The sequence below is a fragment of the Panthera pardus genome, unplaced genomic scaffold (genome assembly GCF_024362965.1).
Source record: "Panthera pardus isolate Hobbes unplaced genomic scaffold, ASM2436296v1 HiC_scaffold_22, whole genome shotgun sequence".
Classification (NCBI taxonomy): domain Eukaryota; kingdom Metazoa; phylum Chordata; class Mammalia; order Carnivora; family Felidae; genus Panthera; species Panthera pardus.
Genome location: NW_026526788.1, coordinates 61,277,228 through 61,304,366, shown reverse-complemented (window position 1 = coordinate 61,304,366; position 27,139 = coordinate 61,277,228). Strand labels below are relative to the sequence as shown.

At 48.9% G+C, this 27,139-nt stretch overlaps 1 protein-coding gene across 5 annotated transcripts in view; it reads left to right on the top strand.

The window, feature by feature from the left end:
• The window catches only part of SH3PXD2A (SH3 and PX domains 2A), a 242,916-nt gene that overhangs the window by 27,564 nt on the left and 188,213 nt on the right, over positions 1–27,139 (top strand). For all 5 annotated transcript variants that reach the window (XR_008424913.1, XM_019459323.2, XM_019459324.2 and 2 more), the window contains one exon: positions 26,338–26,418. Coding sequence is in view for 3 of the 5 variants with exons in the window: in XM_019459323.2 (XP_019314868.1) it covers positions 26,338–26,418 (81 nt within the window). In the remaining 2 variants the exon portion in view is untranslated. The remainder of the gene's footprint in view (positions 1–26,337; positions 26,419–27,139) is intronic.

Genomic DNA, 27,139 nt, shown 5'->3' with positions numbered 1-27,139 from the left:
TGACACCTATGCTGTGGGATGGACTGTTACTGAAGTCTTACACCTTGCCTCGTTCCAACACGGCATAAACGTGGCTTGAGGTCCTATGTTAGATTCATGTTACCTGTTTGCTTGACTTCTCCAATTCCACTGTGAGCTCTGGGAGGGCAGCAATGAGGGCCTTCCTTGTCTTTCTTCTTGGTGGGGTCTGTCCCCCCCTCTCCACCCTCCCCTGCCTTCCTCCACGGAGCTTTGCACTTAGCAGGTGCTCAGTAAATACTTGTTGGGGGGCTGACACAGGATTACATGTTAATCCATCATCTTCAAAGGCTAGAACCAGACCTATTTAAAAAAACAAACAATCCTTCCTTTTAAAAGTGGCATTACCTTCTTACCCTCACATGTGTTCATTTTAGTCTCATTTATTGCTTTTCGGGATGGGGGTTCTTGGGAGAGTAACCCGGAGAGCCTCTTTAACTTAAAAGAGACATAATAAATTATGCCCTTTAGAGAAGACTGGTTGCCTGTGTGTGTCCCAGAAGTGGGTTGGGAGCACAACATTCTAGATGGTTCCTCTGCTCTCCCCCTACCCCCACCTACAGGGCTGGCTGCCCATAGCCATGTGTGGTATCCTACAGATCGCCATTAAATAAACAGTTCCTTGAAAACACAGCATAAGAAAAAAAGTACTGTCTACGTATTGTATCAAGAGAGCTAAATATTATGGAAAAGGCCAAATATTTCCACTGTGTTAAGAAAATAAGAACCCGGCAGCATGGAACTTCCCACTCAGTGGGCAAAAGATGTGGTGGAGACTTCAAAAGGGGGAAGAACTATCTAGACAGCATGAGCTGTAACGGGTGACTGCACCACTGAGGAAAGAAAGTGCGTGTGTATTCCATATGCGGCGGCAGATGCTGTGACGGCACCCTTCACCTGGGAAGTAAATTAATGCACGGGCATATGCATGGCTCACCCAAGCAACGGTCCAACTGTGACTTGGGCTGGTGGGGAGCTGGGGACGGGCGAGGAAGTGCAGGGCAGAAACACTCTTTGTTCTCACAAGACCCAACAGGCAGAGTCGCAGGAAGAGACACTTCATCCTCTGCCTTAAGTGAAGATAGACACTTGCATTGAATAGCCCAGTGGCTGCAGCAGTGGCCCTGCCCTTGGGCTCCAGGCAGCCTCTCAGCCCGGGAGGGGCCCCCTGCCCCTGAAGCAGAATATCTGAGTGATGAGATGCATTCTGGCTTCTCCAACCTACCTCTCTTGGCCAGGTTGAGCTCTCGAAGCTGGGAAAGCTGGAAGGCCAGGCAGCCTGACTTTAATTGGAGACCAGGAATCATCTTGCTTTTATTAAAATGTTAGGCTGGGTTATCTCAGGGCCGCCCCCAGGGAGGGCGATGCTTCAAAGCTGACCAAGTTCTGAGCTGCTGGCCTGCCGGCTTTAATGAGCTGGGGGAAGCTCGTTTGAGGAGTGGCAGTAAAATCGCTCACCGGACTTGCAACGTGAGAATGTTGTTCTTAGACCTGAGAATGTTGTCCATGAATCATCAGGAAGAACTCCCAGGTGTGGAGAATGGCCTCTTGTTCCTTCAGCTGACTTGGGACCTGGTGCTGTCCCTACCTCGCTAGCTCTCTGTCCTTAGCACTAGCTTCCCCTCGCTACTGACTGTGACTACCTAGGTGAGGAGGTATCAGCCCGGCTGCTCCCGTCTTACTCCAAATGGAGAAACAGAGGTCTGTAGCAACTTGTTAGGAAGACTGCCTTCCCTCACTCCCCAAAGAATTGCCAGTGCCCTTGTGCACTCTGCGGGACCCAGCCAGGGTGGTGACCACGGTCTCTAGCATGTGTTGAATTCTTTGCCAGGGACTGTGCAAAAACTCTGTACGCATAAGCCTTCACTTAAGCCTCACACCAGACCCTCTACAACACAGGACTGTTACCATCCACTCTTGTTATCTGCATTTTACAGACGAGAAAACAGAGGCTCCAGCGGGCACAGGAATATTTGCCCACGGTCACATGAGACAGTGTGTGACAGACCTAGACCTAGAATTCAGTCCTGGGCCCATGCTTTTCCACACTGCCCTCTCTCTCCAAGGACTATGCAGAGGTGACCCTCAAAAACCTCACAGTTTAGGGTTAAAGAGAACAACACTTCCTCATGTGGAAAGATAGTTCTCAGGTCCCGCAGAATTAGGTACCAGAAAATCCGTGTGCCAGGCTCTATGCTACAGGCTTTGTATCCATGACCCCTTTCAGTTTTCATAGCGACTCTGTGAGGTTCATTTTACAAATACAGGACCGAGGCTCAGATTGGTTATGTTGCTTGCCCAGCACCATGCAGCTTATGTACAGGTGGTGAAGCTGGGCTTGAACTCACATGTCTAATTCCAAAGCACATTCTCTTTGCCCACTCCCACCATAGAGGCTCCATTTTAGTAGAGTGGTCAGGAGGGAAGGGCCTTGAAGGGGGGTAAGAGGTGAGAAGGGAGATAGGAAGCAGTGAGCATTCTGGGCTGGGGGGAGCAGAAGATGAGGGCCCAAGGAACTGCAGGCATTCTGTCCGCGCCTCCCCTGAGTAAGTGAGTGAGTGGCCCAGGCTTCATTTGCCACCGCCCCAAATCCATCACTTTCATGATACAGCTGATGACATATAGTAGCTGCTGAGGGCCAAGTTTCCTTGGTTCTAGGGAGGTGATGCCCCCTTCCTGCCCCTCCTCCACCTGCAGCCCCCTGGGTAATTCATTAGATGTGGTCATCTGCAATGGGTGTGGACCTGTCAGGATGACAGATTAGCCACAGGACATCTTTGGAAGGAACAGGATTCATCCCTTGGTCACTTCTGCACTCTCTGCTTCTCCCTACCTCCTGCCCCCCAGCCTCCTCTGAGCAGCATCTCCTGGTTACCCAATGGTGACCATGCAAGCCCCTTGCACTGGATCAGCTGTGCTGGCTTTGTGAAAAGACTGCCAATGTCCACTTTCTCAAGTGATCTTCTTTCATTCATGCAATGAAAAGGACACCACTGGGTGCCAAGCTCCATGTCAGGTGCTGCAGGTTCCTGAGTGAATCAAAACAATTCTATTCCTGGAGAGGAGATACTTACAGACTGGCTGGGACAACCGGCATTAACAAGGGTGGCCTGTAGCTATCTGCCTGAAATCAGGAACCGCCTGGAAAGGAACAGGATGCTCTGAAGCATGAACAGGAGGCAGCTCAGCAGATTTGGAAGGAGAGAGAAGGGTATTCCAGTCAGAAGGAGCAGCATTTGGCAAAGGCTCAGCGGTGGGAGGGAGCCAGGTGTTTTGGGATCTTTGCCACAACCCCATGGAGGCAGCTCCCTATTCTTATTGTGATATCATTTGATAGGTAGTTAGGGTGGGACGTAGGTACGCCCCTGTCTCCTGAACTTCGGGGCAGGGCCTGCTTTGTGGGTAGACTCTGAACAGAAGTGGGCCTGAGCTGCTGCCAGGTTCCAAAAAGCGGCCGGGGCCCCGGCAGGAATTGTGCTCACTAGAGGAAGAGATCCTGGCACTGGGGGCCAATTCCACCAAAATCCTGGTCTCCTACCTGTTTCCCAAGGCCAGCTGTGTTCCTGGTCTAATTACAGGGAGGATCTTGGGAGCCCACCGGCAGCCTGGGATTGAGCTCTGGGCTCAGCCCCCAGAAAGTACATCACCAAGTAGAGCCTTCTTTAAGAACACCTGAGAGGCAGCATGGTTGGAGTTCAACATACCTGGCCTTGCATCTGGGTTTCTATCTGTGACCGTAGGCAAGTCATGTGACCCCTGGGACCCAAGGTGCCCTTACTTGCCAAATGGGAATGACAATATCACTGATGTGCCTTTATGCCTGAAATGCCCAGCCAGGAGTCCAGCACGTGGTGAGCCCCGAGCAAATGTAGGCCTCTTTATTAGCTGGATTTCATGAAACTCTAGGTGTGCAAAACAGGTCAGTTTATGATTTGTTTAATCTACAAGAGGATTTCTTGTTTTGTGAAAAAACTTAATGATTCTCTTCTATCGAGAGCTCCTCTTATGCTTTGAAAAATAGAAGTGTTATATGCAACTGTGATTTACCCAGGAGCACTGCTGTTCTCCATACAGAAATAAGCTAAGCATGTCAGTGTTGACCCGAAGAAAAGTCTCTAGGCGTGTGCCACAGGGCTCTGTTCTCTGACTCTGACCAAAAATGTTTGTCAATGACTTGGAATTTTTGATGTTATCCTGCTCACATTTATAGGTGACACAGAAGGAAGGAGAGAGGGTGCTTCAGACAACAAGCCAGCTTCCAAAACTACCTTGAAGACTGGACTTGAGTAGGCATCAGTGTAATGGGTTTTTATCCAAGAAATCAGCGGTTCAAGTTCAGGCAGCAGGAGGTCGGTTTTCATGGAAGCAGGAGTGTGAGGTGTCTGGGTTTGGGTTGTGGGGCAGCTCAGTGGAAGTCAGCAGTATGAGGCACTCTCCACACACCGTGGGCATGCATCCACAGAGTTCACATTTCTTAGAACACGCTCACAGATGTGCAGGGTGTAGGAAGTTTAGAGGGAGGGGAGGTGGGCGGAGCCTACTTCCCTCTATGCTGTCCGGCGGCCCCATCTGCACCTGGAAGGGTGGGGCAGGCTCCGGTGCACACTGTGTCCGAGCAGGGTACCAGGAAGGCAGCCTGGATGGTGGGAGACCCAGGACTGGTCACAGGTAGCAGCAGGGGGAAGTAGGAAGGCTAGCCTGGAGCAGAGGAAGCACTGGGAGAGCGGGTGTGAAATGCCCTCCTTTAGGAGAGTTTGCTCTGTTCTCTGTGGCTCAGGGGCAGAGCTAGTGGGTATGGGCAGGGGTGCGCAGGAAGTAGATTCAGATCAACATAAGGAAGAATGTTCTGATGGTCAGATGCCCAGAGATTGAATGAATTGCCTTTCCTGTGACCTCCCCATCACCACTGGATATATGCAAGCATGGGGCAGAGCTCAGTGACCTTTTAGGTTCCTTTTTGGTTCTGAAAGTCTGGTTCTCTTGTTCTCTGATTGGCCAATACTGGTCCTTTCCAATTGTGGTTGAAATTCAGAGAACATTGCTCTTGTTCCCTCAGTTCCTCTGTTGAGACTTCCATTCACGTCAAGGGGATATTGTCAGGGCCTGGGGGTGGGGACAGAGTGGTGGTCCCCCTACTAGCAGTCTGTTCTCAGCCTTGCTGAATGTTTGCTTGATACCCCAGACCTCCTCCAGAACCTGAGCACTTGTAGGCCCAAAGTCACAGAGCTCACGGTGACCGAGCTAGACACAAAGCCCAGCCTCTGACTTTAAATCACCTCCCCCTCCCAGCTGACCAGCCTGTATGTGGGAAGCTAGCGTTGCCGGCAGCCAGGGCTGAGCTCTGGCCTGCCACAGCGTTCCTCCATTAAACCTCCCCCAGCCATGGGAAAGCCCAGAAAACAGAGAATGTTAAAAGTGGAGGGAGATGCCTGTGGCCATGTCCCCACCCTGCCCTTTAACTTGTCTTCACATTTTAAAGATGAGGAAACTGAGGCCCAAAGGGGTGAGAGAAGTTGGTCACAGCCATTGACAGAACCAAACTCCATGCCTGCCCTCTCTCCCCTCAGCACTCAGAGAAACTGGACGTTTCCTCTGTCCTCTTCAGGATTCGGCAGAAGGACGAGGGCGTGTGGTCCTGGAGGGTCAACGGGTGAGAGGTCGCCAAGGAGAGTGCCATATCGGGCATATTCCACAAGGTTTCAAGCTTTCAGAATAGCCTGACAAGCCTGTGAGTTTCTTCGCAGAGGCTGGGCAGTGGCCACCAGCTGGCAGAGGACAGCATGAGGGAGCACTCTTGGATGGGGGCATTGGGGTGTAGGTAGTGACATGTCTTTTCTCATCACTTCGGCAGTGAGTGAGGCCTTGGCAAGCTGACTGGCCTTGCTTGGCTGTCCCAGCGGAGACCTGCCTCCACTGCCTCCTTCCCTCAGCTCAGCCTCCCCTGCGGGCTCCTCCCTGCCTCCCTTTCCCCTGGGCTTCCCAGGCTCCCTCAGCTTTCCAGGAGTCAGAGAGGTATAATATAAGGCCCAAGGCTGTGCCACAAGCTGGAAAGAACACAGAGGTTGGAATCCAAGGCTACCACATCCTGGCTGTGTGACCTTAGGTGAGTCCCTTAGCCTCTCAGAACCTTAGCATCATCTTCTATAAAATGGAGGCACTCCTCGCACCTGTGCACAGGGTTTGTGTCTGTGTTTTTCCCCGAGCTCGTGTATGTGTGGCCGCCTCCAGCATAGAGCCTGCTTGGAGTTTGCTAGGATGGCTTCTGTCCCTTCCTCAGGTGCCATGAAACTTGTGGTGCTCTGTGAGTTGGGCAACCAGCACCAGGATCCCAGCCCTTTGAGGGAAGGGGTTAAAACCAGATGGATAAAAGCCAGGGTACAGGAATGGCACCTTCCTAGACAAAGCCAGCACTGCCTTAAGAGTATCTATGCAAAAAAGGATGGATTCTTCTGCACCTTGTTCTTCTCCCTTGATTCAACCAAGTTCCTATGGGCCAACCTAGATGCTCTTGCTCTTGGGGTAGTTGCAAAGAATTTAATTCCGAGGATATCCTGGAACAGTTTGATGGATACTGCCCTGAACATACAACTTAACACACTTTTGTGAGTTTATCCCCAGGATACATTTCTGGCAGGGGAGTTGGTGGGTCACAGAGGTTGCATTTCTCATTTCAATATACATTGGCAAATGGCCCTCCTAGAAGAATTCAGGCTCCTCCTACAGCATATGAGTCATATCTGCTCCTCATAGCCTCATCAGCACTGGGACTCCCCACACTTGAATGTTTTGCCATTCAGCTAAAAAAAATAATGTCTTAAAGCTCTAATTTCTTTTTTCATTTACAGATGGGGTTGGGTATATGTTCATGGATGGATTGGCCATTTGTCTTTCTTTTTTGGTAAATGCCCATTTAAAATTTTTCTGTTGGGTGGTTCAACTCATGACTCTGGGTTTAGAAGGTTGTTCCCTGCGGAGGTGGGACGGTCTCTAACAGGGCTTGGCATTTAGATCAGTTTTCACCAGGGTTGTGAGTTGGGAGTGAGTCTCTTTGCCCCCCACCAAGGGGTTGCCCTGGGTTTGCTCTGAGCTTCCTGGTGTGCTCACTGTTAACAGGTGTGGTAGTGAGGCTCTCCACTCCATCCCAATGCTGGGCAGTACATCAGGGCAGAGAGCATGTGATTGAATGGCTGGGCAGGGGGCTTGGTGTTGGACCCGCTGCTTCTGTGTTCGGGGGAGTGGGGTGCATGGCAGGATGCCAGGGAATAATACGTGTGTGTATGCAGATGTATGAGAGCTCCAGAATTTCTGGGGCGGGGCTTGGGCCACTGGGGGTTATATCTGCATGGGAAGCACCCCATTAGAGAGTATATTCAAAATAAATTCACTGAAGTTGCTTTTGTGCATATAGATATAGTCAACAGAAAAGTTCACTTGTCTCCTACCCAGAGTAAATAACTATAAAAATAAATAAGGAGGATGAAATCAGTAATAAAATAATAATGGATTTACCACTCGTACTCAGAGCCGGCCAAGGGCGGTTGTGGAGGCAGGACTGCGCCCTTTGGCAATACCACAGAGGGAAGCCAGCAAATTAAAGGAACGAATTGCTGCACGTTGGGTGTTTGCTGCCGGCCAGGCCCGTGCTGAGCACTTTGCAGGCATCTTCCCATTTAATCCTCACTCAGACCGTCCAAAGCAGTTTGCTCAGTTTATAGGCGAGGAAATGGAGGCTCAGAGGAATTAGATAATTTGTGCAAAATCTTACACCAAATAAGAGGCAAAGCTAGCATCTGATACCGGCAGCCGTTGGACACCACACATTGGGCTTCCCTGTCTTTTCTCCCCGGGCCCTGACCCCTTGGTTAAAGCTGGAGGGAGAGTCCACGCATAGGGTGGAAGATGGGGGCTGCGGTGTCTGGCTGAACGCCCCAACCTCCCAGCCCCCCTCTGCAGCCCAGCTGGCATCTCAGAAGACAGGGCTAAGAGGGGCGGGCCCTGATTTGGGGCTCTGGTGTGTGGCCTGGGAGGGCTGGAATCTATAGCTCACGCCTCTCCCTGCATGGGCCTGGGTGTGAGTGAAGATGTGGGGAGGGGGCCTGCTCCCTGGAGGTGGGCTCTGGCCAAGTGAAACAGGCTGAGGTCAGAGGGAGGGGGCCACCCTCCCCCAGGGAATGCCTGGATGACGTGACTTTGGGGGGCGCTGGGGGAGGAGGCCGGCTGTGTGTTTCTCGTCTCACCTCCAAGCCTGGGCCAGATGGGGAATCGGTGCGGGAAGCCGCGCCAGATGCAGCCTCTGGCAGGCTTCCCTGGGCGCTGTGCACGGCTCTTCTCCAGCCAGCTTGGCAGGTCCCTCCTCCTCCTCCCTGAGGGGACCTAGGAGAAAATGACATCCTGGAGTTGGCTGTGGCAGGGAAGAGGGTCTCCTCTGGCCTTGCAGCAGGAAGGGGCAGGGAGAATCGGGTTAGGGGCCCAGAAGATGTGACCTGTACTCCCCTCCCTCGTTTCAAATGGCTCTGGATTCTGAGCCAAGTTTGGGGGAGGGAGGGGAGGTTTATAAGGTTTGCTCTCAGATCCGGACCGGGGGAGTGATTTGAGCATAAAACAAAGCCTCGGACTTCTAGTGGTTGGTCCCTCTCCTTTTCCAAAAGTTGCTTACACCTCGTCTGCAATGAATGTCTCTATGTGTCAGCCGTTCTTTGCTCTGCCCGGCAGCGAGCAGCACAGCACCCCGTGCGCTGCCAGGAACCGGGGTCCCCCCGCTCTCAGCCCTGAGATCTGTTTCAGTCATTCCACTGCATCCTGACTGTGGCCCATCTGGCGTCCCCTGGAGATGTCTGGAGATTTCTCAGCCTCCAAATGTCCCCTCTCCCCTTACTGGACCCCATGACTTTCCCTACCCTCGTTTTCTCATGACCAGCCTGACCTCACCTTCATGCCCCTCCTCTCCCAGGCCCCCTTCTGCTCCTTCCGGGCTTCTTCACCCTCATCTCTTCCTTCTTAGATCTTCTCCAGGCCCCTTCTTCCCTCCCTCTCCGGCCCCAAACCACTCCAGGTTGCCCACCTGAGAAACACTTTGGCTGTGACCTCTGCTTCTCTGCCCCCCTCCCTTCCTGCTCTCCTCAGCCTTCGTCATTCCCTCGAGTCTCAGAGCCACAGGCTCACCTCCTGGTGCTCACTGCCTTAGGCTTCAGGCACCGGCCACCCCAGTTACTCCTGCCTCTACACCGAGGTCAGGCTGTTGCCTGCCCCCCTCCCCCACCAGCCTTCGTCTATGCCTGTTCTGCTTTACCACACCCTCCACCTCGGCCATCCTCACCTTGTCACCCAGCTTACCTTCCACATCTTTCACCCTTCGCCTCACCTCCAGCACCACCACCTTCAGGAAACCATCTCAGCTTGGCGCCCCTGCTCTGAGTGCCCCCGTGATCGTGCACATCTCTCAATCTAGCTTCTACAGCAAATTACCCACCAGTACCGCTTTTTCTCACGAGTCTGGGAGCTCCCCTGAGGCCGGGACTGCATTGTATTTGATCCAGTGCAGAGCTCAGCACATGGTCCGCTCTCAACTTCTTTACTGGATGGAACTGAAGTTTATCAGATGAAAGTGACAAGTCTCTATTGAGGATCTACCATGTGCCCAGTATCCTTAGATATTTAGGGAAAACGAGGGAAGTCAGGATAAAATACTTACTTTCAAGGGGATTATGACCCAGTTGAGGACAGTTCTGGGAATGGCTTGGAGGAATGGATACACGTGCAATTGGCAACCTGGGTCTTTGGTATTGAAGTGGGTGCCGTAGCTATTATGTACTCCTAAGGGTTTGGGGAAAAAGGGAAAAGACCCTGCCTGGGCAGAGAGGCTAATAGGCCTGGATTGGGGGGCAAGGGGTGGGTGGGACCAGATGGAAGGAGGTTGGACCAAACTCCAAGGTCAGGACTGTGAATAGACAGAGAAACATGCTTCTAGAGAAAGGGAGCAGATCTCACCGAGTTCTGCAATTACTCTCCTGTGGATGCTTTCAACATCAGAGTGGGGTTAGCAGATTTTAAGAGCAGTTTCTCTACCCTGGAAGCCGAACAGGAGCTGATGGTATTCCCAGTTTTGCTGCTTGATTGGGAAAGTTTTACCACACGCCAGGCTCTGCCAGGGCCAGCGAACTCTCTAGGCAAAGAGAGCAAGATGTTTCTGGCATCAGTTCTTTCCAGTCATCTGCGAAAGAGAACCTGGTTTCTTCTTGCCGAGCCTGGGAAACGAGGTACATTTTAAGCCAGGCACACCTACTATTTGCCAGTGTTGGTGATCTGTAATGTGGAGATCAGAGGCCCAGGATTAGTTTTCTTCAAGACTAAAGGATGTGACATGACCCCTACCTACACAAGCTTGCTGCGTACCAGATGAAGAGGCAGAGGGAACATCAGGGCTGAGGCAGTCCAGGGAGGCTTCTAGGAGGCAGCGGGTCCCAACTAGTCCTTGAAGGAATTAGACACACTGAGAGAGTGGAGAGATGGAGCCTGTCTGGCAAGAACTTCTTAACCAAGAGCGACATCTTTTCCTTTCTAATTTTTTTTTTTTTAAACAGCGTTGTGGTGTTTTTGTGTGTGTGTTTTATTATTTTGTTTTTAATTTTTTTTGAGAGGGAGTGTGTGACAGTAGGGGAAGGGCACAGAGAGAGGGAGAGAGAGAATCTCAAGCAGGCTCCACACCCCTAGCGGAACCTGACACGGGGCTAGATCTCATGACTGTGAGATCGTGACCCGAGCTGAAATCAAGAGTCGGAGGCTTAACCGACTGAGCCACCCAGGTGCCCCTCTCCTGTTTTTAAAAACAGCTTTATTGAGATATAATTCATATACCATGCAATTCACCAATTTAAAGCATACCGTTCAATGGTTTTTAGTATATCCACAAATAATGTGCAGTCATCACCACTGTCGATTTTAGAACATTTTCATCCTCTTAAAAAGTAACCCTATTTATTAGCAGTCACTTCCTATTTCCCCTAATGCCACCGCTCACAGCCTTGGGCAACCACTAATCTCTTACTGTCTCTATAGATTTGCCTCTTCTGGGCATTTCATAGGAATGGGATCACATAGGATGTGGCCTTTTGTGTCCGCTTCTTTCACTTAGCATAATGTTTTCAAGGTTGGGCCGTGTTGTAGCCTGTGTCAGTACTTTCCTTTTTATAACTGAGTAATGTTCCCTTGTATAGTCATACAATGTACCACATCATTTTATTTACCTGTTCGTCAGTTCGCAGACATTTGGGTTGTTTTCACTTTCTGGTTATTATATAATATATATATATTTTATGTTTATTTTTGAAGAGACAGAGCATGAGTGGGGGAGAGGCAGAGAGAGAGAGGGAGACACAGAATCTTTGAAGCAGGCTCCGGGCTCTGAGCTGTCAGCACAGAGCGCGACGCGGGGCTTGAACTCACAGACCGGGAGATCATGACCTGAGCTGAAGTCAGATGTTTAACTGACTGAGCCACCCAGGAGTGCCCCTAATATATAATATTTTATAATACAATGTCGCTGTGAACATCTGCATACAAGTTTTTATGTGGATATGAGTTTCATTTCCCCTAAGCAGATACCCTGGAGTAGAATTGCTGGGCCATATGGTGACTCTGTGTTTAACCGTTCGAGGAACTGCCAGACTGTTTTCCACAGTAATGACACTATTTGATATTCCCACCAGCGGTGTGTGGCAGTTACAATTTCTCTACATCCTCGTCAACACTTATTATTCTCTTGTCTGTCTGAGTATAGCCATCCTAAGTAGATATGAATTGGTAATTCACCGTGGTTTTGATTTACATTTTCCTGATGGCTGATGATGTTGAACATCTCTTCTTGTGCTTATTGGCCATTTGTATATCTTCTTTGGAGAAAACTCTGCTCAGATCCTTTGCCCATTTTTAAGTTGGGTTATTGAGTTGTAAGAGTTCTTTGGGGCACCTGGGTGGGTCAGTCGGTTGAGCGTCCGACTTTGGCTCAGGTCATGATCTCACAGTTCGTGGGTTTGAGCCCTGCATTGGGCCCTGTGCTGGCAGCTCAGAGCCTGGAGCCTGCTTTGGATTCTGTGTCTCCTCCTCTCTCTCTGCCCCTCCCCCACTCGCACTCTGTCTCTATCTCTCAAAAATGAATAAACATTAAAAAAAATTAGGGGCGCCTGGGTGGCTCAGTCGGTTGGGTGTCCGACTTCGGCTCAGGTCATGATCTCGTAGTCCATGAGTTCGAGCCCTGCGTCAGGCTCTGTGCTGACAGCTCAGAGCCTGGAGCCTGTTTCAGATTCTGTGTCTCCCTCTCTCTCTGACCTTCCCCTGTTCATGCTCTGTCTCTCTTTGTCTCAAAAATGAATAAACATTAAAAAATAAATAAATAAAATAAAAAATAAAGAAAAAAATTAAAAAAAAAAGCGTTCTTTATATGCTCCAGATACAAGGCCCTTAGCAGATATATGGTTTGCAAATATTTTATCCTGTTCTGTAGATTGTCTTTTTACTTTGTTGCTGCTGTCCTTTGAAGGACAAAACTTTTAAATCTTGATGAAGTCCAATTTATTTGATTGCTGTTTTGGTGTCATATATTAGAAACCGTTGGCTAGTCCGAGGTCATGAAAATTTGCACCTATATTTTAAGACTTTTACAGTTTTACTGCTCACATGGACGTATTTGATTCATTTTGAGTTAACTTTTGTATATGAGGGGAGGGTGGGTTCCCTTCCAATTTTGGATTGCGTCACACTGAGGTCCCACCCACCTCACCAGTTGGTGGGCAGTGCTTTGCTCTTTGCATTCTGGTCTCAACACAAACATCCACTCCTGAGAAAGGCCTTCCCTGACCATGTGTCTAAAGTAGCCACCTCCCCTCTTGTGACTATACTCCATTTTATTGGACCATCAGAAATGATTATATGTGTACCTGATCTTCCCCATGCAAGCTCCATGAAGACAGACTGGCTCACTGCTTGTACGTCCAGCACCTCGGGCAGAGCCTGGCACTCAGCTGGTGTTCAGGCCGAATTTGTTGAGAGTGGAAAATTTTTTATTAAAGGAGCTGCATTCCTAGTGTATTTTGCTAAAAATTTGAGTTTCTGGCCTCATACGGTGGAAGGTTCGAGGGCTGAGTGGGAAGGGATTTTCCAGCAACGTCACAGATAGGAGTTTAGTCATCTCCTGACACAGAAGGAATCATCCCATTCCTTCCTAAGACAGCCCCTTCCATCCTGGGGCCACTCTGGCTGGAAGGTTCTTCCTGACATTAGGAAGGACCTGCTTTCCTATAATTTGCACTCATCACCCACCATCTTCCTTTGGGTACAAATGGAGTTGGACCTCCCATATTCGTAGTTGTTTAAATATATGAAACCAGCTGTCGTATGTCCCTTAAATACTTTTTCTGGGTTCAGCACCTCTAATTCTGTCAGCTGTTTCTCCTAGAGCCGAGAAGGGCTGGGCTCTGACCCCTCAGGCACTGCTGTAGGTTCTGCGGAGGGGAGGATGGTCACTGGCTGCCAAAGAAAGCGAAACACAGCCATAGCTCAGAACAAATGAGCCCCTTGTTTTCTTTTCCCCATTTGAGCTGGTGAATTCCAAAATTGTCGGTGGAACTTTCAGAAAAATCACTGACTACAAACTCTCTTACTAGTGCTCTTGAAGGCAGAGCTCACTGTTCATAGTACAGATTATACCATCATGTTGCTTTCTGTTTAATGAGTATTTCTTTCAGCTAGCTCGTTGGTATTTTTGGTACTGCTTCCCCTTAGTGGTTGTCAACCTGTAACAACCAGTAGAGTCACCTGGGGAACTCCAAAAACTACCAGTGTCCATCCCACCTTCTAAGATTCTGATTTAAATGATGTGGGATAAGGCCTGGGAGGCAGTGTTTTTAAAGCACTTGGAGGGGATTGTATGTGTGCACAGGGTGCAGACCTTGGCTTCAAGGGCTCAACATTGAACTGAAGTCCCCTGCTGCCCCCCCAAGAAGGAGCAAATGTTGGATGTTAGCAGAATATTTAGGAGCCGACATTAGCTAAGACACAATTATTTTATAAGATGGAAATTTTGCTTTAAATTATGAAAGGCATACATGTCCAGAAGAAATAAAACAAGATAGAAATGTATAAAGTGAAATTATTCCATTTCTCCTTTTCTTAACCCAAATAACTACTTATCAGTTTGTTGTATTTTTTTTCCAGACTTTTCAAATGTACCTGTATGTGCACTCACACAAACCCCCCCATACACCCATCTCCCCAAATAAATCTAATCATATTGCATACATACTGTTTTGTAATCTCTTTTGTTTTCTTTTCTCAGTGTACTGTGGACATTTTTACCAAAATGACCCAGAAAGATCCACCTTCTCTTGAATGGCGTGTGAATCGTAATTTATTTGACCACTTATACAATCACTAGACATTCAGTATTCCTTATTTTTTCTTTATTTTTGCAACCAGTGCTGCCATAAGCATCTTTATATATATAAACACAACACACATACCACACACACACATGTGCACACCCATGCATACACACACTTGTGTGGATAAATTATTAGAGGTGAAATTACTCAGTCAAGGGCAATGTAAGTTTGGGATAGAGATTGCCAAAATGCTTTCCAAAACAATTGTTCCACTCTGTTCCCCTCTGTCCCTTTTAACAAAATTCCTAATAACAGCTATGTGCCCTGTGTCAAAAGTTGAGCTTTGCTGAGCACAGCAGAAAGGAAGGTGTGAGTGTGTCAGATGGTGGGGAGGAAACACTGGGGTCATTTCCCCTGCGCACTGTGTGTGGAGGAGGCCACTGGCCTCTGGCCTTGCCCAGCTGCTCTGTTTCCCAGGAAGAGGAAACCAAGCTGTGTGTGTTAACCTTTGCCTTGTTCTCCAGGGTGTGACGAGGGAGTGGGGCACGCTCGCAGGATGTGTGTGTCCAGGTCAGCGGGCCCAGGTCAGTCATTGACTTGAGAGTGTGTGGAGTGAGAATCTTCATTTCTCATCCTTTTCTGGACCCACTGGGCTACATCCAAACCCCGTGAAAGCCCAGGAGGATGACCCTTTTTTGGATCAGGAGAGGAAACTTTTGGTTAAGGTTTCCAGGACTCTAGCTCCCGAATGACAACATGCATCTAGAGTTTTTCTCAGTTTTCATAGTAGGGTGCGCCTTCTCCCCCTGGTCTGGGCGTACTGCCACCCTTTCTGGGCTCCTGGGCATGAGCCAAGATGTTCACTGCCTATTGCTGCCTCTCCATTGGAGCACCTGCTGTTGCAAGGTGGTCAGACCTGTCTGCTCTGATCAGAGCTGGCTTGGGACCAGAGGGTGGTGGCACAGTTGGAGGGAGGAAGGTACAAAGGTTCGACCATGGGCCCTCAGGGACTCTGGAAAGCATGTAGTAGGGACCACGCTCAGGGCTCTAGAAACCCAAAGTGGGTTCCTTTCAAGACCCGGGCTAACTGGTGCCTCCAGAAACTTCTAGGGAAGAGGCTAAAATTCTAAGCGCAAAAGACCATGCCAGGCACTATGAAGGAGGAGATGGAAAAGGGAGATCACATTTACTGAGCAGCTATGGGATCCCAAGCACTGGTTGGTGGTGGTTCTTCTGTTCTCATTAATCTTCACAGGGAAGCAGTTATTAGCACCCCTGTTTTATGGATGGAGAGTGAGGCTCAGAGAGAGTAAGAACTTTTCATCTGAGTTACTTAGAGTAACTCAGATCATGCAAGATAGAGTGCTGGTCCCCACGCAGGCCTCCTTACCAGCCTGGTGCATGGGTGACCTCAGTGCTGACTGATAGATCACCCACACATGAAGTAACCCCTTGACAGAGCATTGAACCATGAGGACGAACCCTTGCGACAGGGACTCTGGCTTGTTCCAGCAAGTCTTCTGTGGTTATTGAAGAGGATGACGTCTGACTGTGTCGTCAGTGGCACATTGGAAGCTGAGCTTCATGGCCTGCTGCCAGTATAAGCTAGGTAGACCAGTTACCTCTCTAGGTGTCTTGATTTGTGGGCTGAAGATGTTAACAACATTCGCCTCCCTGATCGTAAGGATTCAGTGAGATAATCTGACTAAAGTGCTCAGCAAGGCCTAGAATGCTAGGCCTAGAATGCCTATAGAGCAGTAAGTGCTCTATAAAGTGAGCGTGGCAATTAGCGTTCTTCCCAGTGAAACCAATCTAAGAAAAAGGGTCATAAAAACAGAATTATATAGACAGAGCTTGGACAGCTGAACCCTTTTTTTAAGGTCCGTGTAGGGTTTGTAAATCCTGGGAGCTCCTGCTTTAGACACTCATTTTCCCTGCAGGAAATATGAAATAAAGAAGAAAAAAAGCCTCCGACCCAGAGAGGCCTGCCACAGCTCGCCCATCCTTTCAGCGGGTGCTCCTGAGGATGGCCATTGTTTTCCTGGCTCCAGGCAGCAGTTAATGTTGGCGCTTTCTGCTTTCCCAGGCCAGTGCTGGTTCCACCACTGCCGTGTGTGTGTGTGTGTGTGTGTGTGTGTGTGTGTGTGTGTGGTGTGTGTGTGTGTGTGTGTGTGTGTGTGTGTGTGTGCGCGCGCGCATTCGCCCTTGTCCATTTGCATCCCTGTTTCCCACTTCCTTTTCCAATTCCTGGTGTCCTGATCCATGTCTCATGGCAAAGGGAAAGAAGTTGGTTCATGCTCTCTCTCTCTTCCTGGGTGTCTAAATAGCTAATGTTGGTTGGGTGATTGCCATGTGCCAGGCCCTGTGCTGAGCACCTCATGTCCATCGTCACATTTGATGAGAAGTTCCCATTATAAACCACACTTACCTGACTCAGAGAAGCTACGGCACTTGCCCAAGCCCACACAACAGAGCAATGTTGGCGCTAATATTTAATTCCTTCAAATGCTTTCAAGGCTGTCTTCCTCCTCCGTGGTGCCAACTTTTGGTCCTTTCTGAGCCTCACTTTTTGGTACCCCATGACTCCATTGTGCACTGTTTCCCTACTTGATTTGTCTGGCTGAGCTGTAAGAGCCTGGAGGTCAGGGACTTTGCCTCATTTTTAGCTTGGCACAAAACCACGTACTAGGTAAGCACTCAGTCAACATTTGCTGATTGTTTTGTCCCTTGACTTACTTAAGGGACACTAAGTGAGCACCTCTTTGGCATAAAATACCATGCTGAGCATTAGTATACCATAATCAGCCTTCGGGAGCTTCCATTCTTATGGGGAGATACAGGATTAGCTCACTGAATCCTCACAACTGCCCAAAGGTGAGGTAACTACTGCTATCCCCTTCTTGCAGAGTAGTAAGTGGAGGCACAAGCAATATGGAGGCTTTTTCCAGACCTTCTTGCCTACCCACTGCCCTCCAAGCTGAATACAGTCAAGGCCCATGATCCGTGCTGACAATAGCAGGCACCCACACTGAGTGTGATGGATACCCACAAAACACTCTTGAAGTTGTTTTATATGGTACAGGAGCCTGCTGACTGTCTTCTCTCCAAACCCCTTTGAAAAGCCCTTTATCCAAGATGAGGGCCATTTAGTGCACACCTGCAGTGGCAGTGTCTGTGTTTTGGTGGCTGGTGGATGGGTAGTTCTGGGAGGAGCACATGCCCCTCCTAGCACATGCCCCACCCCTCCTGGAGCCTTCCTGGGGTGGCTGCAGCTGCATTTACTGTGACCGGTCCATAAACATGAGGTCCAGAGGGAGCTTGGAGTAGGGTGGTCTGAGGACTGGGAAGGTTCTACCACCTAGTCATTAACCCAGTGGTCAGTGTGTACATGTGCATGCTGGGGCGGGGGTCACCCTCCGAGTCTGGGCTTCCAGGTTGTGGTTGTTCCCCCAAATCTGCAGCATCACCATCCTCCCCACTCCAAGAACAAGCACCCACCCTAGAGGAGGGGTTGGAATTTTAATAGGGCCAGACCCTGACAGTGCTCAGAAACTTTAGCCAAGTGGCCACAGGCTATTGAACTTGATTTTGCCGACTGGGTTTTAGGTTGGCAAAGATGCTTGCACTGAGCCAGATATGTTTGTGTTCTACCCTTGGCCACTGGGAATTTGCTTCTGGGGTTGGGGCAAAAATTGCTTCTAGTGACCTCTTTGGTGCTTCAAACCCCCCAGATTTTCACCCAGTAGATCTACCAGTCAGTCTTTATTTCAGTGTGCCCTGAGGACTGAGAGAACTCCAGGGTTGCTGGGGAAGATGTTTGCTACCCTTGCTGCCGGGAGGGACATACTGAGTGTGTTAAATAGACGGGGACACAGCATGTGCCCATTGCTGGGTTGTTCTGAGCCAACAATTACCAAACAAAGGGAGATATAAGAACTGGTTAATTGTGAAAAAAAGACTATGGGCACCACAAGAGATGGACACAGACTTTCTAGGCCAGTGGATCCAGGTCAGATGGTGGATTCTGGGTGCCATCAAGGTGACACCTTTGACATCACGGCCTCCACTGTTTACTATGAGTTTCTATGGGCCCCAGCAGGGAGGAAAGGGGTCATCGTCCCAGTGTTTGGTGTAGCCACTTGCATTGGGGGCAAAGCCCTGGGGTCTTCTGCCTTGCCAGGTGGTCTGGACCTCAGAGGTCAGTCTGGCCTAATTTGGAACTTATGTTCCACTCCTCCCCTCCCTGGGGTAGAATGTCGTACATGGGGCCCTTTGAATAGAAGGTTAGAGCTGATTGGTACCTTAGACAGGCTGGCGCCACCTTCTCGGAGAATTTGGCATGATGAAACCGTTCCAGCCAGGAGCCAGAGCAACCATCATGTCCCCAGATGTAAACCCCCCTTTACTGGCTCTGTTCTTTCAGACTTTTGGGGCCAAATCGTTTAGCAGTCAGTTCCAAACGTTAAGCATCCCTCCATCTAGAAGATTTGGAGGAGGTTGAAGAACTGGGTCCTGAGGAGATATTGTGACCTCAGGGGCCCTAAAGAGCAGTGACAACCCACCCAGGGGAACAGGGTGCTGTGTCCTGACCGGAACCACTGTGTTGTTCATTAGAAAAAGCACCCCTTTCCCCACAGCTTCCAGCCAACATACACAGTTTGAGGTACAGGGTATGGGTTAGATTTCAGCCCCTACTTGTCCCCTTGGCTGGACATCTTTGGACGGTGAACACCGTGTATAGCAGTATTCACTGGCCCTAGTCTTAGCTAACTGACGGACTATAGTGTGAGCAGGTGAAGGAAGATTGTCACTGAGTTTCCATTTGGCCTTGGGGCAGGGGCAGCTGGCAAGGGTCCAGGGAAAATAAGGTCTTCCTTAGTAAACTGAGCCACAGTGCCACAAAGATATATGAGTTCTTCCATAGTTCCTAACTCCTTGCCTCTAACTGTACTTTTTGGGGGCACCTGGGTGGCTCAGTCGGTTAAGGGTCCAGCTTCAGCTCAAGTCATGATCTCGTGGTTTGTGGGTTAGAGCCCCGCATTGGGCTCTGTGCTGACAGCTCAGAGCCTGGAGCCTGGAGCCTGCTTCAGATTTTGTCTCCTTCTCTCTCTGCCCCTTGCTCACTCGTGGTCTATCTCTCTCTCTCTCCTTCTCTCTCAAAAATAAATAAATAGTAAGACAAATAAAAAAAAAAAAAACAACTGTACTTTTTGTCAGCACAGGGAACAATTGGTATTTACTGGCATTTAAAAATTTTTTGTTTAATGTTTGTTTTTGGGAGAAAGAGGGAGAGAGAGAGAGAGAGAGAGATGGAGTGTGAGTGGGGAGGGACAGAAGGAGAGGGAGACACAGAATTCGAAGCAGGCTCCAGGCTCTGAGCTGTCAGCACAGAGCCCACCCGACATGGGGGTCAAACCCATGAACTGCGAGATCATGACCTGAGCAGAAGTCAGACGTTTAACCGATGGAGCCACCTAGGCACCCCTTACTGGCACTTTCTAATTAAACATGGGGCAGGTCCTAGCCCTTCTAAGAACAGTTGGGCCATATATTTGGGTCATTCATTGGTCGCAGCCTATAGTCCTCCAGAGGAACTGGGCTGGGTTTCATTCTCGGTGCTCTGGAGTTGAGCTGTGGGTCTAATTTGCATCATGACTGTTTTCTTGTTGAAACGAGCAAGACTTGGAAGCCGTGGCAGTCTCAGACATTTCTGGGCCTGATGAGCTGAGCAGACGGAAGGTGGTCCAGAGTGGGTGGGCACTCCGGTTGGACCAAGGCATAGTGCCAGGTGTCTGCTGAGAGTTTCCGTCGTTGTGTCTGGGGTAGAGATCCTCCTTGTAGAGGGTAAGGGAGGCAGGTGAACATGAGACTCAGGAGCTTCCTCTCCGAGAAAAGCTGGATGCAGTTGCTGGTCGACAGCAAGGCTTCCAAGATGCCTACCATCTGCCTGAAACAGCCAGTAATGGGGGAAACAGAATCCATGTTTTTTTTTTAAATCCAGAAGAAAGGGAAACTCCACCCGGGAAACACAACCCCAAGCAAAGTGTGTGGAAGCAGGATGTTTAATTGCAAACCTTTCTTGAGAACCAGCTGCTAGGTAATGTTATCTCGTCTGCTCCTGCAGCAGAGGAGAGTTTATCTGGGCCCCTGACGCAGGCCCGGTAAACAGAGCTGGCTTTCCCTGATGACCTCTGCCCTGTCCCCCTTCCCCTCCACCTGCTCTTTCTCTGGGGTTTATCTCTAGGGTTTCTAGTGCCACTAGAGCCAGCTCAGGGAGGCTTAAGAAATTCTAATGTGGGCGTGGGGGTGGGGGGTGTATGGGTTGGGCTGGAATTTTGCATATCCATTGCTCATCTGGAATGATAATCTAAGAGGTTCAAGGTTTGGAAGAAAGCAGACAAGCCTTTGAAATAGGCTGCCCAGATAAAAGAAAGTGGTCTGGAGACTGTCCTTGGATATCTGGATTTCTATTTCCAGGGAAGTCTCTGACCATTTCTCTTACTCAGGATTTAGAGCATTTGTCCAGAAAGGAGGCTGGGGGCGCCTGGTAAATCCTAAAAGTTTGGGAGGACCTGGGATGGGGGCTCATTTCTGTACCCCTGCACCCAAGTCACCTCATGCTGGCTCCGAGCACGGGAAGTGGGAGGCAAGACGTTAGCAGGAGCAATCCTTTGCCCAACAAGGAAACAAATGTGTTTTGAGGGGAAGCACGGCTGGGTTGCAGCCTGGTGGCTGTGGCTGGCACGGGTCACGTGGACAACCTCTTTCACCCTGCCTTCTTGCTTTTTCTCCAGGGGGCTTGTCTTTGGTGTGGATTCAGGTCAAGGGTTAGAGAGAGATGACTCCCTGTGAAGGGAAAGGACTTTTCCACAGGGTGGAAGAGATTGGGGGGAGTGTGCTCCCATGTGCTGGTTAGCCCTGGCCTGGGAACTGGGAGGTCTGGGCTCTAGTCCCAGCTCTGGCACTAACAGGTTGAGCACATCTGCCACGGTAACCAGCCTAGTGGGTCAGGCCCAGGGCCCCAAAGCCAGTGCCCATTGAGTAGAAGAGGAACCTGAGGGCCTGAGAGGCTGGGCTGAGGTCTCACAGCCAGTAAGGAAGGTCCTGAGAGTGAAACCCATGTGTGGCTGACTCCAGAACGTGTGCCTCTTCCTTGGCAAATCACCATCCCGGGTCTGAGTTTCTTCCTCTGCAGAAGGAGAGACCTCCCAGCCACCAGAGGCTGTGAGCCTATAATTAATTCTTCCTGGGAGGTGAAGGGAAGCCCCTAATTACTGGGGAGGATGGAGCATGGGTCATGTTAAGCCCCAGATAAGCCCTTCCTCCAGGCCCCGCTTGACTGGCCGGGGAGAAAGGCTGCTGTCTAATGGTCTGTAGGCTCTCTCCTGAGAGGGCACTGCCCCTTGGGGCCTCCTTACAGTGCCTCTGCCCAGGCAGAGGTCAGGAAGGCAGCACCTGGCCACATACAGCATCTGCTCCCTGCCTGGGACTTGGGGGAGGGAAGATGTAGCTGGTAGGACTTGGGGGGCAAGGAGCTGGGAGTCAGCCGGGGGGATGGGGTGGGTTATAACCCCAGTGAAAACTTCAGAGCATCCGGCCACAGTCAATGAAGCCAGTTGTGTTATGAGGGTTTCCTCTGCATTCGTCTGGTTTTGTAGCATTCCTAACCACTGACTTCTGTCTGGGCCCCAAGTTCTTCTTTCTCTCAGGCTCTCAGGACTGACATGACTCCCCCATGATCCTCTAGGCTCATCCACTGTGCAAGGGGTACAGAGACTTTTCAGGCCACTCAGAAATTTATTAAGAAAGATATCATTCAGTCCTGATTAAGTAGTTTGATTTAAATATCCACACTCCTGGGGAGACTCAGTGGCTCAGTCGATTGAGTGTTTGACTTTAGCTTAGGTCATGGTCTCACAGTTCATGGGTTTGAGCCCCATGTTGGGCTTTGTGCTGACAGCGCGGAGGCTGCTTCGGATTCTCTGTTTCCCTCTCTCTCTGCCGCTCTCTGCCCCTCTCCCCACTCCTTCTCTCTCAAAAATAAACATTAAAAAAAACCACTCCTAAATTTACATATAGGAAGATAGTCCAGTGTGGTAAATAGCATGGTGATTGGACTCAACTGGACCTGAGTCAAGTCCTTCGCTCTGTATTGTACTAGCTGTGTGACCTTGGGCAAGTTATGTAGCTTCTCTGAACCTCGGCTTCCTCCTGTACAAACTGGAGATAACAATGGTAGCTACCTCATAGATTAAATGAGCTAATGCATATCAATGGTTTTGCTATGCTGGCATGAAGTAACCATTCCCTAAAAATGGTTTCTACCATTTATTATATGAGATATGTGTTTATATATGATATAAAGCAAAGCATAACCCTATCTATTATAATAATAGATGATAGTTTATTTTGGGTTTGTGAAGATAGGAATGGCCTTTCACTTTATGTTCGTTCTTACCAGGATCACACAAAACATGTCGTAAATACTCCATGTCACAGGGGCAACACTCACTATTTGCTTTACTTTATGGCCCTCTCCTTAGTTGCATTTTGGAACGAACCCTGCTCTGAACAAGGCTACCTCTGTAACAGCTCAGTACGGGGGAGAAGGGACTGAGGATTCAGGGCTCATTTGCTTGGATGTTAACTGAGTACCAGACATAAAGCCCCATATCCCTGTGTGCAAAACCCTTGCTGTGGACCGAACATTTGTGTTTTCCCAAATTTGTACATCGAAGCCCTAATCCCCAGTGTGATATTTGACGTGGGGCCTTTGGGAGGTGATAAGGTTTAGATGAGGATGTGAAGATGGAGTCCCAGGGGTGGGATTAGGGCCTTTGTAAGAAGAGAAAGAGACTAGAGCCCCTTCTCTCCACCGTGTAAGGATACGGCAAGAAATTGACCATGTGCAAGTCAGGAAGTGGGTCTCACCAGGAACCTTGATCTTGGACTTCCAGCCTCCAGAACTGTGAGAAATAAGTGTTTGTTGTGTAAGCCATTCAGTCCATGGTATTTTCTTATAGTCGCCCAAACAAACTAAGACAGCTCTGCTCCAGGCCTCTGGTGAATTCATCTACCCTGATGCCAAGGGATCTAAATTTTACTTCTCTTTGCTAACATTCTTTCCTTCTCATAGTGGCTGAGACCCCTGGCTTCTCTGCCCATTTTGTTGTCACTGATGGAGTCTCCTCAGACCTACTGAATCAGAATCACTAGGCAGGTACCCAGAATCTGAATTTTTATGAAGCTTGCCAGGAGATTCTGATGGGCGCTCTGGCAAGGGACCCACAGCTGTGGACACAGCTGCTCAGTCTCCTCTGAGGGAGGAAGCAAGGTAGATGTCTCACTGTGTCCTTTGCTCACTGTGTCCGTGCTGTGTAGATGTCTCACTGTGTCCTTTGCTCACTGTGTCCGTGCTGGCCCTTAACCCAAGAGAGGTCATAGCAGGCACTAGAGGGGAAGTTCAGCAGACTAGTCCTGAGGGGGTGAAGGGACTCTGCCTCTCACTGAGGCCTCCCTCAGGAGGGTGTGTCTTTGGTGTGGGTTCAGTAAAAGGGACAGAAATGGTAGGGACAGTAGGCCAGATTATGTGGCAGGGGACTTTCTCTTTCTCCAGCCAGGAGGCCTGCCCATCTCTTGGGCCAGTAGGCCTTCTAGAGTGGCCTGGGGCAGCAGCCTTGGAGAGCCTAACTGAGCATTGGGAAGTGGGGAAGACATTAGGAATAGGGTCCTGAAACGCCTTCATTTCCAACAAGTTTAAAAATCTTACGTGCACTGACATTTCTCCTGCAAATCTGCCTCTCATCCAGAGGGCGGTTTGATTGTTCAGTGCAGCAAAATATTTTCTTCTTTTTTTTTAATGTTTATTTTTGAGAGAGACAGAGACAGAGTGTGAATGGGGGAGAGACAGAGAGAGAGGGAGACACAGAATCCAAAGCAGGTTCCAGGCTCTGAGCTGTCTGCACAAAGCCTGACGTGGGGCTCAAACTCACTAACCGTGAGAACATGACCTGAGCTGAAGTCAGACGCTCAACCGACTGAGCCATTCAGGTGCTCCAATGCAGCAAAACGTTTTCGGAGCACCCACTCTGGTCTGTGCCCGGCCCTGAGTTAAGGCGTAGGAATACTGGGATGAATTGCACATCTCTGAATTGCTTATGGTCACCTGAAGTGCTTTTCAGGGTGGGTTTTGAGAATCAACTACAGCAGAAGTGGTTTGTTAAAAGTACAGGTGCCAGGAGACAAAAGCAAAAATGAACTATTGGGACCTCATCAAGATAAAAAAACTTCTGCACAGTGAAGGAAACAGTCAACAAAACTAAAGGGCAACGTACAGAATGGGAGAAGGTATTTGCAAATGACATATTGGATTAAGGGCTAATGTCCAAAATCTATAAAGAACTTATCAAACTCAACACCCCAAAAATAAATAATCCAGTTAAGAAATGGGCAGAAGTCATGAACAGACATTTCTCCAAAGAAGACATACAAATGGCCAGCAGACACATGAAAAAATGCTCAACCTCACTCATCATCAGGGAAATACAAATCAAAACCACAATGAGATATCACCTCACACCTGTCAGAATGGCTAAAATTAACAACTCGGGACACAATAGATGTTGGCGAGGATGTGGAGAAAGGGGAACCCTTTTGCACTGCTGATAGGAATGCAAACTGGTGCAGCCACTCCAGAAAATGGTGTGGAGGTTCCTCAAAAAGTTAAAAAGAGAACTACCCTATGACCCAGCAATTGCACTACTAGGTATTTATCGGAAGGAGACAGGAATGCTGATTCAAAGGGGCATATGCACCCCAGTGTTTATAGCAACACTATCAATAATAGCCAAATTATGGAAAGAGCCAAAATGTCCATTGACTGATGAACGGATAAAGAAGATTATACAATGGAATATTACTCAGTGATGAAAAAGAATGAAATCTTGCCATCTGCAGCATGGATGGAACTAGAGTGTATCATGCTAAGCCAAATAAGCCAGTCAGAGAAAATATCATATGATTTCATTCATATGTGGAATTTAAGAAACAGAAAAAATGTGTAGGGAAAGGGACAGAAAAATAAAGTAAGATAAAAAAAAGAGAGAGAGGCAAACCATAAACACTCTTAATGATAGAGAACAAACTGAGGGTTGCTGGAGGGGAGTTGGTGGGGGGATGAGCTAAATGGGTGATGGGCATTAAGGATGGCATTTGTTGGGATGAGCACTGGGTGTTATATGTAAGTGATGAATCACTAAAGTCTACTCCTGAAATATTACCCTATATGTTAACTAACTTGAATTTAAATACAATCTTGGGGGAAAAAAAAGTATAGATGTCCAATTTTAACAAATGTACCACTCAAGTGGTGGGAGAGAGCAGGGAGTATATGGGAACTCTGTGTACTTTCTGCTCAATTTTGCTATGAACCTAAAACTGCTCTATAAAAATAAAGCCTTAAAAAAATTAAAATGTAGTTGCTTGAGTCTTGAAACCCCTGGTCTACTTATGCAGAATTTCAGAGAGTGGGGCCCCAGCATCTGCAATTTAGAAAGGCCTCTTACAGAATCTGATTCACTGTAAAGTTTGAGAACCAGTGGACATTTTTGACAACTCCAATTTTGTGTTTGTTTTATAAAATACATACAAATGAAATGAAGGAAATTAAAACCACTTGTAATCCTACTCTCCTAAGATAATCATCCTTAGCAGTTTATTGGATATCTTTCTAGGTGTGTGTGTGCGTGTGTGTGTGTGTGTGTGTGTATTTAAATAAACATGTGTGACATCTGTGTGGTACCTGACACTGCGCTAGGCCTTGGGGACAGAGATGAGAAGAATGGTCCTGGCCATGGTGCACCCACAGTCATGTTAAATGATGCCTGGTACAGCTTGAAGCTCAGCCTTAGTCACCGGCTCATTTGTGCTTACCTTTTCCCTACAGGTGTACATCATCAACGTGACCTGGTCCGACTCCACATCCCAGACCATCTACCGGAGGTACAGCAAGTTCTTTGACCTGCAGGTGAGTTGGTCTGAGTTCGGATGGTACCCAGTTCCACCCACCGTGGCCTAAGTCTCTGCTGGGCTGGCCTCTGTCATGTCCTTACTCAGCCGGAGAACCCCTGTCAGAACTCTCAGGGTCAGCATCCAGGTCAGAACAGAGGGACAAATGAGGGAACCTCACCTGTCTAGCTGAGCTTGGCTCAGTCTTGAATGTCACAGGCAGACACAGGTATTTGTTGGCTTCATCTGATGGTCTTAACAGTCAAGCTTTGTCACCCTCCTTTGCCTGGGGGTTAGGAAACCAGGGTGGAGAGGCAGGAGGATGGCCGTGGGTGCTCTGTGCATGAGCAGACATGTGTCTATAAACATCCAGGGTGAGACACAAGCCACCACATCTTTGCAGGCAAAGAAAAGCAAACACACGGGAGAGACAGAAACAGAAAATAAGCAGTTTCTTGAACTACAGACACAAACTGGGCATACCACTGTGTCTGGCTAGCCGAATAAGGCTCTTGCTGCCATGTTTGTACATGTGTATGATGTGTGTGACTCTCTAATATACACAGGGATGTCTGCACAGGGGGATGGTACTAAGGATCCCACAGCTCCACTGCAGACACCTCCCTTGATGCTACCTAATTTGGTTAGGCCTTTTTGAATTACAAGTGGTAGTTTTACACTCCTACTGGCTCACACTAAAAGGAGATTTGTTTGGAAGGGTATACCATACCACAGAAGGT